This window comes from Musca vetustissima, unplaced genomic scaffold (genome assembly GCF_032173495.1).
Source record: "Musca vetustissima isolate MV318-11 ecotype Yass unplaced genomic scaffold, APGP_CSIRO_Mvet_v1 utg184984, whole genome shotgun sequence".
Taxonomy (NCBI): domain Eukaryota; kingdom Metazoa; phylum Arthropoda; class Insecta; order Diptera; family Muscidae; genus Musca; species Musca vetustissima.
Window position 1 is genome coordinate 1 of NW_026879579.1, and position 11,521 is coordinate 11,521.

The 11,521-nt window shown below is 34.3% G+C and overlaps 2 protein-coding genes across 2 annotated transcripts; both read right to left on the minus strand.

The window, feature by feature from the left end:
- Nucleotides 1–2,508: 2,508 nt before the first annotated feature.
- Nucleotides 2,509–3,497, minus strand: LOC133324529 (EF-hand domain-containing family member C2-like; the record flags this gene model as incomplete). The annotated part of the gene is made up of 3 exons (XM_061533361.1): nucleotides 3,447–3,497; nucleotides 2,834–3,381; nucleotides 2,509–2,779 (listed from the first exon to the last, which is right to left on the minus strand). Coding segments are annotated over exons 1-3 (870 nt in total), but the record flags the coding sequence as incomplete, so codon positions are not given.
- A 2,331-nt stretch (nucleotides 3,498–5,828) lies between these two features.
- LOC133324528 (alpha-amylase 1-like) lies at nucleotides 5,829–9,552 on the minus strand. The gene is made up of 3 exons (XM_061533360.1): nucleotides 9,355–9,552; nucleotides 8,804–9,274; nucleotides 5,829–6,671 (listed from the first exon to the last, which is right to left on the minus strand). The coding sequence occupies exons 1-3, from the start codon at nucleotides 9,544–9,546 to the stop codon at nucleotides 5,832–5,834; spliced, it is 1,503 nt and encodes a 500-aa protein (XP_061389344.1). The 5' UTR covers nucleotides 9,547–9,552; the 3' UTR covers nucleotides 5,829–5,831.
- Nucleotides 9,553–11,521: the final 1,969 nt, after the last annotated feature.

The following is an 11,521-nucleotide window of genomic DNA, read 5'->3' on the forward strand; positions in this document are numbered from 1 at the left end:
ATACAAGGCTACACTTTGGCCAAATATTGAAATTTCTGAGCTTCTATTGAGAGAACAACTTCTTGTAGCGTTTTTTGAATTTATATAGGGAGGATACCTTATTCTGGTCTTCTGTGTGGAGAAGACTTTCTTACGCCCTTCTTTATAGAGCTTCCTCCGAAATCTTGGTCAAGTCTTCTATGTAATAAAGAAATTCATAAGATCTTCGTAATATAAAAGACCTTCCGATCATTTTCTCCTTAGGAAGAAGACATTCTTAACTTATTTAGAGATATAAATCTTCTCAATCTTCAGACCTTCTTCAGAGTCTTAAAAACGAACTTCTTCAAATCTTCTACGGACATAAAATCTTCTTAGAGGCTCCAGAAGATACTTCTCAGCTCTCTTTTAAACAAAAGACCTTCCACAGACCTTCTATAAGTTTTAGCACTTCTAAATGTCTTTTGTGGACAGAAGTCCTGACTTTTAGAATACATTCTGTGGACAGGAGACTATCTTCATAATTTGCATTGGGAGGATACCTTCTTCAGATCTACTGTGTATAGAAGAACTTCTTACTGTCTTCTTTATATAGAACACATTGTGGAGGTATTGCCTTTAGGAAGAAGACCTTCTTCGACTCTTCTAAATATAAATATTCAGACTTCTACATGTGGTCTTCTATAGACAGTATACCTTGTTCAAAGACCTTCCATGTCTACGATATATAGACCTATAGATATTACACATTATTTAGGTCTTCAAATTAAGTTTCTCAGGTCTTACACAGACAGGAGAACTTTTAGAGATGTTCAATAAATTGTAGCCTCAAAGATCTACGAAGAGGCTATGAAAATTGTTGAAAAATTCCACTCCTTAAAGTCTACCAATATTCTATAAAATTTTTTTAAAAAATCCGCACCTTAGGGCCTACCAAGATACAATAGAAATTGTTTAAAAAATCCGCGCCTTAGGGCCTACCAAGATGCTATAAAAATTGTTTAAAAATCCGCGCCTTAGGACCTACCAAGATGCTATAAAAATTGTATAAAAAATCCGCGTCTTAGGGCCAATCAAGAGTCTATAAAATGTATTTAAAAAATCCATGCCTTAGGACCTAAGAAGAGGCTATAAAAATTGTTAAAAAAATCTACACCTTAAGACCTACGAAGAGGCTAAACATTTTTAAAAAAATCCACGCCTTATGACCTACCAAAAGGCTATAACAATTGTTAAAAAAAGAAAAAATCGAATACGTGAAAAAAGATTTTCTTTTTCTGATATTCGATTCGATAGATGGACCTTCTATAGATATTACACATACATCAGATCTTCTGAAGATAATCCTGAAGTTATTACAAGTCATCTATAAACAGAGGACCTTCTACAGAACTTCTTCTTCACCTTATCCATTTATCAGGACGTGAGAAGGTCTTCCTCAGGTATTCTCTAAAGAGAACACTTGTAAACATAAGGTCATCTACAGGTTTTCTTTGACGTATTCATTCATCAGGACTTCAGGAGATCTTTCTCAGGTATTCTCTAAATAAACAGAAGGGTTTCTATAAAAAAGGGCCTTCTACAGGGCTTCTGTAAATAGAGGACCCTTTACAGACTTTCTTCTTCACCGTATCCATTCATCAGGACTTCAGAAGATATTCTTAAGGTATTCTCTAAATAAAATATATGTAAACTGAAAACATTCTACATGTCTATCAACAGAGGACCTTCTAAAGGACTTCTATAAACCGAAGACCTTCTACAGATCTTTTTCTTAATCTTATCCATGTATCAGAAATTTAGAAGATCATCCTCAGGTATTCTCTAAATAAAATATCTGAAAACAGGAAATCTTCCTCAGGTCTTCTTCTATATAAAGGTCTTCTATAAATAAAAAAACCTTCTACGCGTTTTAAAAATTCTACAGGTCTTTAATAAACATTAGACCTTCAGGACTTGATTTATAAATAAGTCTTCTGTAAATAGAAGACCTGTTATATGCCTTCTAAAAACAGGCCTTCTACAGGTCTTTAGTAAACATTAGACCTTCAGGTCTTATTTTATATATGGGTCATCTCTTTATATATGGGTCCTCATGTGTTTTTTTTTAAATACAACTCTTTTAAAGACTAAAGGCCCAGTCTAGAAGATCTTCCTCAGGGGTTCAAACACACAGCAAACCTTCTGGAGGTCTTCTATAAAGAACAGAATACTTCAAGGCGGGACATCTGGTATAAATTACTTCTAGAGAAGCTCTTGATACATTTCTACTTATAGCTGTTCGAGAAAAGAAGTAAAATAACAGAAGTCCAGACCTTAGATTTTAAGAGGGTTTTCTCTTTTATATATCGCCTTTGCGACAAAATACCTCTGGAGAATTTCTCAAAATCTTCCGCCTATAAATGTTCTAGAAAAGTACTTCAATAAAATCTCTTACTAATTTCTACAGCTCATTACAGGCAGAAAGATCTATTCAGGCTCTCTAAAGAAATAGGTATTTTATACAAAAATATGTATCTTCAAACTTACCCTCGGCAATTTGCATCTCTTCAAAAATGTCGTCGGACCTTCTCTACCCGAATTCCTAGGGAAATGTTCCTTAATATCAATCGTATCATCGGATAAATAATAACAAATTTCCAATTTGCGGACATCACCAAATTCTGAACGATCATCCCAATAACCTTGGAATTTCAGAACCATGCGATCATATTCCAAGAACTGGGCAAATGAGTGTTTCTTCGGTACGGGATTGGTGACCTTTATGGCAGATCTTTTGCGTATCTCCGTGGTGGGATCACTAAAAAATGGAGAAAAATTAATTATTTGAAAGTAGTATATGTAGAAAACTTACACCGGTTCATCAACGGGATCGGGCACCGGTATACCCGATTTATTCAAAAAATGCCTTGTAAATTTATCACAACTTGTTATGTGATATACCCTATCGAATATCTGCACTGTAGTATTAACATTCAAATCTAATATCGATATAAATTCCGTTTGACAGGGTGGTGGCTTGGGTATGCGCTGACGATGTACCATACAACCTTGTGGTATACCGGAATTGAGCACCTTCGGTTCAACAATTTGCATTGTACCATCTTCTAGATAATAGAATATTTTAACTTTCCGCACTTGATAGGGTGCATGATAGACCTCCTGAAGGGTCTCTTTAAAATAGGCATTGAAACAGAGGACCTGTTTATCATATGCCAACCAGGGTGGTAATTTGGGACCAACTTTTGGTGGATAAACGGAGGGTATTTGTGCCGGGGGGCAATTGGGGTCAACTATCATGCCACTGGGGTCTACCAAGCCAGGGGGTTTGCGATCATTTAGCATACTAATGCCCTTGTAGTTCATCAACGATTGCGGTTTGGGATATTTTGTTTTGGTGATCTAAAAGGGATTTGCAAAAAGGTAACGATTTGAATTTAAGAAAATAAAATGTATCCATAACTTACATCCCGAAAAGTGGTCCCTGGAAGCAGCGGCATTCCTGGTATGCGTATCATTTTGCTGTAAGATTTTTAGGATTTTGTCGAGTTTGAAGAAATTAAGTTTTATAAAATATATCTGTTTCCTCAGGGCAAATATTTTGAAATATGTCATAGAAAACAATTCTATAGGGAAAAGTATTGCCAAGAGTTTGTTTGTTGGCGGGTTGCTAAGTTGCCCTTAAACATTCCGCTGAATACCGTTGAAGGTAGATTAATGTTTTTTAAAACAACTGGAATTGTTGTCAGGGTAATGTGTAAGGAAATAAACAACGAATTATTGAAGAATATCGGAACATTTAAAACAAATAGTGGTACTCAGCAGAATTTTATATATTTTAACTTTTGCAATATGTTTCAATAAATATCATAAAGTTTATATTCAGCTAGCTGAATAGAATAATTGACTCAATATTTCATTAATTTTTGGATTTTTATAAGTTTGTGTATAAAAAGAACTTATTCAGCTAGCTAAATATATTTTTTATGGATAATTTTATAGTTTTAAATGTATCATTACAAAGAAAAGTGTTATTCAGCTAGCTGAATTACTAAATACTACTTCCATGTTATAACATAGTGTCTCAAATATTGTATTCAGCTAGCTGAATGGTATATTTGAATTAATATTTCATTATTTATTGCATGTTTATAAGTTTGTGTATATAACGGACTTTTTCAGCTAGCTGAATTACTAAATACTACTTCAATTGCATCACATAGTGCCTCAAATTGTATATTCAGCTAGATGAATAGAATAATTGACTCAAAATTTCATTAATTTTTGGATTTTTATAAGTTTGTATATATGAAGGACTTATTCAGCTAGCTGAATATAATTTTTTATGGATATTTTTCCATTTTTAAATGTATAATTGCAAAGAAAATTGTTATTCAGCTAGCTGAATTAATAAATACTACTTCAATGATAACCCATAGTGTCTTAAATTTTATATTCAGCTGAATAGAATAATTGACTCAACATTTCATTATTTATTGGATTTTTATAAGTTTGCATATATAAAGAACATATTCAGCTACCTATAATGTTATTATATTCAGCTCATTATCTATATATTCAGCTCATCATCTATATACAAAAAGTCTTATTCAGCTAGCTGAATACAATTTATAAATGTCATTTTTCCATTTTTATATGTATAATTACAAAGAAATTTGTTATTCAGCTAGCTGAATTGCATTTGAAGCATACATGTTGAGCAGGTTTTTATTAAATATTACATATAATGTCATGAAGCTCATATTTAGCGAGCTGAATAGAATATTTGAGTCTCACTTATTCAGCTAGCTGAAGTTCACTTTGGAGCCTTTTTAATGCATATAATTATACTTACTTTAAAATGTAGGTTATAATTTCACAATTTTATACCAAATGCCACTATTAGCTTGTTGAATTCGATTAGTATATAAATATTTCCACTTTTCAGCTAACTGAATTTAACTTTGATGCAATGTTTTTACAAATATTTGTAAGCAATTGTATCAGCAGATTATAATTTCACTATTCAGCTTGCTGAATTACATTTTGGAGAGATATTTTTACAAATATTTATACTTATTTTAATTTCTAGATTATAATTTTGCTATTCAGCTGACTAAAATTGTAATTGTATACCCAATACTACTTATTCAGCAAGCTGAATTAGAATTATAAAGTTTTTTAAATTACCAAAAGTAAATATTTCCACTTTTCAGCTAGCTGAATTTAGTTTTTGAGCAATAGTTTTATAAATATTTGTATGCAATTTTATCAGTTGATTATAATTACACTATTCAGCTAGCTGAATTACACTTTGGAGCCATATTTTTACAAATATTTATACTTATTTTAATGTGCAGACTACAATTTCACAATTCAGCTGATAATTTATACCCTATATTCCTAATTCAGCTAGCTGAATTCAATTTTTAGAGTTTTACAAAGGAAGATTATACTACTGAGCTAGCTGAATTTAAGTTTGGAGCAATATTTGTACAAATATTTATACATATTTTAATTTGCAGATTATAATTTCACTATTCAGCTAGCTGAATTATTAGTTTATACAAAATTCTACATATTCAGCTAGCTGAATTATTAGTTTATACAAATTTTACTTATGCAGCTAGCTTATTTATTTATTTTTTGTTAATACAAAATTCTACTTATTCAGCTAGCTGAATTATTAGTTAATACCAAATATTACGTATTCAGCTAGCTGATTTTTTAGTTTATACCAAATACCACATATTCAGCAAGCTGAATTCGAATTAAAAATTAAATAAAACCGCCAAAAATTTATATTTCGAATATTTTGTTTTCATTTATTTCAAATCAGATTTACAAAATTTTTACAATTTCGAGTTAACATGTATGGCCAAGACACCGTCCTCCTCAGACTTGCGAATAGTAATAGTGGCACGACCATCAGAACCAACCACAACCGATTTACCAGTACAACTGGAACCAGATTTCAAACCCGAAATGATATCACAGTAAGTACCAGCTGGCAAGCATGTTTGCAATGTGGTATTCATATCATACGAATCACCATTCAGGGCAATGAAAGCCTTATTACCGCGGCAGAATGCGATCTGATTGCTACCATTATCATACCAATTTTGAACGGCTGTATTACCGGCAACATTACGGAATCCAACCATGTTGTAAATTTGACGCCAACGATGTTCACAAACCCAACCGCCACTGCACGAGTTATCAGCATTGAATGTCGGAGAACGAATGGTATTACCATCGGTGGTGGGTGGTCCCTGATCGGTATTGTCGAAGGCGAAGGAGGACATAACACGTGTAATACCGAAGGGATGTGCCAACATAAAGGCATTAGCCATTTTATATTGTTTCGAGGTTTTATAGTTGAGGATATCAGCACCGCCAGCACCATGACCACGTTGATTATCGTGATTATCGACGAAGACCAAAGAACGATCGGAGGGCATGAAACCCCATGCGGTACCCCAGTTGACCAACCAACGCATTTGATCTTTACCACGGAATACCTTACCAATGGAATCGGAATGTCTGAATTCGGTGACGGCACCCAAATCGGTGTATTCATATTTGGAGATGGCCTCGCCGCCCATATCGATAACTTCTTGAACGATGAAGGGGCGGGTGTTGGCTGCGAAACCATGGGCTGTGTTCAAGTTGTTCAGGCGGGAGTAGATAACCTATAGGGGAAAAATAAATGGGAGGGATTAAAAATTGAGTTTGTTTTCAAAAGTTTAATATAGGTCATGTTTTAATATAGCGCCCATATAAAGACCCGTCCAAATTTCAATTTTTAAGGATCCTTTGGCTATTTGAAAACTGATGTGACTATAATTGGGTCTTACGTTCTCTATGTGTTTGAAAAACTAATTCGCAGATGATGTTTGCTAAAGGTCCATATAATGGCGCGCCCCATTTTAAATATTATTATCGTCTTAGACGTAGTTCCATGTTTTGGCGTAGTTCTCTTGTGCAGGTCCCGCCCAATTTTTTGTATTTTGCAGTTTTTTTCAGTATTTTCCCACAGAAGTGACTGTAATTTGGCATTCAGGGTTCTTGGAAGGTGAATAGGATATTTCCACAAAATTTTCGATATAGGTCCATAGGTTCCCGCCTAATTTTGTCTATTTTAAAGTGGTACGCCGAATTTTCTCATAGAAGTGGCTATAATTTTGGGATTCCAGGTTCTTGCGAGATGAGAAAATATCCTTGCATAAAATTTTCAAAAAAGGTCCATGTTACGATATAGCCACCATATAAAGGTTCCGCCCAATTTTAGATATTTTGAAGGTTTTATTTGCATTTTTCCACCGAAGTGGCTGTAATTTGGTATTTTGGGTTCTATTGAAGTAGCAAATCTTTCTACCAAAAATTATGAATGTTGGTCCATTTTTAGAGTAGCCTCGATATAACGGTACCCTCAATATTCGGTATTTTGGAGATTTTGGGCAAGTTTCTCAATCGAATTAGCTTTAATTTTATATTCTGGGTTCTCAATAGGTGTAAAACCTACATACCAAATATTATTAATATTGGACCACGTTTTGTTATAGCCCCCATGTAACGCCATCCACAATTTTCGATATTTTGGTCATTTTACGCACGCTTTTCAACCAATTTTCTTGTAATTTAGTATTTTGGGTTCTCATTGGGTAGGAAATCTATCTACTAAAAATCATTAATATTGGTCCACTTTTTATGGTAGCTTGGACACAATTTTCAAACAAATTGGCTGTAATTTGGTATTTTGGTTTCTCATAGAGTAGAATATCTCCGTACCCAAAATTATCAATATTGGTGTACTTTTGAGGTTAGCCTCCATATAACTGCACCCCTGAAATTTCGATATTTTAGGGAGCTTGGACACGTTTTTCAAACAAATTGGCTGCAATCGGGAAATTTGGGTTCTCTTTAGGTACCGAATGTTCCTACCAAAAATCATTAACATTGGTCCACTTTTTAGGGGAGCCACCATACAACGGTACCCTCATTATTCGGTATATTAGGGAGCTTGGACACGTTTTTCAACCTAATTGGCTGTAATCGGGTAATTTGGGTTCTCTTTAGGTACCAAATCTTCCTACCAAAAATCATTAACATTGGTCCACTTTTTAGGGTAGCCACCATACAACGGTACACTCATTATTCGGTATTTTAGGGAGCTTGAACACGTTTTTCAACCTAATTGGCTGTAATTTGATATTTTGGGTCCCCATTGGGTAGACAGCCTCCGTACCGAAAATCATTACCATTGATTCACTTTTTAGGGTAGCCCTCATATAACGGTAGCCCGAAAAAGTCAATGTTTTGGGGAGCTTGGACACGATTTTCAATCGAATAAGCTGTAATTTGATATTTTGGGTTCTCGTAGAGTATGCAACCTCTCTGCCCAAAATCATCAATATTGGTCCATGTTTCAGGATAACCCCCATACAACGATACCCCCAATTATTCGATATTTTGGGAATTTTGGGCACATTTTTCAATCGAATTGGCCTTAATGTGTTATTTTGGTTTCTTACTGGGTAGAAAATCTCCCTACCAAAAATGATGAATATCGGTCCACATTTTGTTGTAGTCCTCATGTTACCCTTAATTTTCAATATTTTTAGAATTTCTGACATATTTTTCAACGAACACTCCTAATTATCGGTATTTATAAGGTCCTAGCCTGATTTTTCATCATAAGTGTCTTTAGTCTGATAACAATTTCCAATGTCATAACCTTCATATAAAAATTCCGATCCATTTTAGATATTTTCAAATTCGGCATTACCAAACCTATTGCCTTTTTTTACTTCTTCCAACTCACCTTCAAATCAGCTGGCCACATATGTTTAGCAGCATCGACACGGAAACCAGCAACACCCAACGAAATCAATTTATTCATAAATTCCACGATGCGATCGCGTACCCATTCCTTACTTTGATCCAAATCCTTCAAACCAACCAATTCACAATTACGGACTTGATTGACATCATTATAGTTACTGATACCACAGGTGGCATGGAAATCAGTTGAGGAATAAGGTACGGCAGGGTAACTCTTTGAATTGGGATCAGCCTTAGAACCACCAGTACCCACAACCGAGGCGTGACTGGCAGCCATATGATTGAAAACAATATCGACATAGATGCGTACACCAACATTGTTGCAACGTTTAACCATACTGGCGAATTGGGCTTCATTACCGGAACGGGTGGTCATCAAGTAGGAGACGGGTTGATAACGTTCCCACCAGGGACGATTGGCAACAACTACATTTTCGGTGACGGGGGAGACCTGTTATGAGAAAAAACAGTAAGGTTTTTGTTATAGGCTTAGCATAACCTCAAAATTTATTGTCGTTTCTTTTAACTCACCTGAACACCAGCATAACCCTTGGGCGCCAAGAAATTTTCACATTCCGCCGCAATATCATCCCATTTCCATTCGAACAAATGGACCATGGTATTCCGACCCGATACATAATTTGGATTGAATTGAGCCCAGGCCAGTTGGCTAGAAATGGCCAGGAGCAAAACAGCGCTCACTTGGATTTTAGTTGAAAACATTTTTACGTTTCACCAGTAAAAGTTTCACTAAAGCAAACTCCCGAAGGCCAACTGCTTTTATACTCTCTCTCCCTCGATATTAGGGGGCCTGTTGTGAAAGTTCACACTCCCCAAAATCCAAAGCTCTCCCTTAAAAAATTGGCAAGGTAAGATTGTGTCCGATTGATTTGTGACTATTGAGTTATCACCGCAAAAAAAATCACACTCCCAGTTCTTTGTCGGGACAGATACACAACAGCGGCACGACTTTTCTTATCGGGATACCAGCTTCTGTGGTTCACAATTGATGTGTTTCTGTGATTAGATAAAAATACATTTCATATTACATTTAGTTTAGAAATAGTTTCGATTCACAAAAGTTCGGTTAGATAGGCAAATGACAGTGTTGTTGTTGTAATTTTGCAAAAATAAATTTTGTTATCGCCTATTATTTATGGGACCCGGATTTATTATGAAAAGGGGACCATAATTTATTATAGAAATATATTGGAGAGAGTAATTTTGATGATTGGTCGATTTTTATACCGGTCAAGGGCGGTATATGAATTAGTGGGGGAATGTAACAAAATTTCTTCGTAACAGATGTTCGCATAGCAGAACTTTATTCGAATTTTGAAATGAAGTATAGATTTACAATTTAGTCTAAATATTTTTTTGAACAAATACAAACTGGTAAAGTCCGCAAAAGATGAATTCAGCTATTCGAATGTAATTATACACAATATTATATTTTTAACCGGATAATAATCAACTCAGCTAGAAAATGCAGAATTGCAAAGACTGAATTATATATATATATATATAGACTAAATTTGCAATCTATCTATTGTGGTTAAAATATATATATATATATATATCTAATTAGCTGAATAATATCAATTGAGTACATATTGTATTGTAATTACAATGTAAACATGTATTTACTATTAAGCTAGCTGAATAGCATTCTTACTTCGCTTGTTTTTATTCAATATTGAAACAGATGGCTTTCTTTAGGAAAAATATTTGTTTATGGACTCAATAGTTTCCATAGCATTAGCTGAATTTAATACAGAGTCTTAATTCTAACAAATTTAATGTATTCAGCTTGCTCAATTGGATGGTATAGATCATGATGAAACCTTAAAAAAAAATAATAATAAACATTTGTACAGTCGTTATTAGATCCTGCTAATGTATAAATACCTATTGTAGCCTGAAATACCCTTTCCCCTTAAAATCTGATTCATAAAAGACACCAGTCTGGTATCATAGCGATGCTATAGGAAAAAATCAGATGTTCACAATCGTATATCGCCATATTCTACCCTCATTATATAGACTATCTTAGGGGCTAAATTATTATCGAATATAGAGGGAAACCTAACTTGACACCAAACTATAGGTTCGTTCCCGTACTTTTCGATAATAAAGCTAGTAAAAGAGCGAACTATTAAAAATTACTCCCACATACAATATTTGCGCAAAAAGTAAAGGAACGAAAAATAGTTAAAACATGAAGAAACGTCAAAATCAAAAATTCCATTTCTTAAGGACAAAAAAGACTACAGAAACCTAATGCACAAAAAAAAAAAACAGTAAGGAAAGTAGTAAAGTCGGACGGGGCCGACTATATGATACCCTTCACCACTTTGAGATATTCAACAGATGAATCCTAACAGAGGTCGCATTTTTAAAGGAGCAGTAAAATGAAATTGGAACCATAAACACGTCATTCTGCAACCGATAATAAATTGTTCATTTGATCAGATATAGAAGCTATATCTAAATCTGAACCGATTTCAGGAAACTTAACACACATGATTCTAGACCTAATTTGTTACGCTGTGCCAAATTTCGTGCAAATCGAAAGATATATAGGGACTTTGGTGCACCATTTACATTAAATCTGACGAAAGTATATGTGGGAGCTATATATAAATCTGAACCGATTTTTAGGAAACTTTACACACATCATTCTAGACCTAATTTGCTA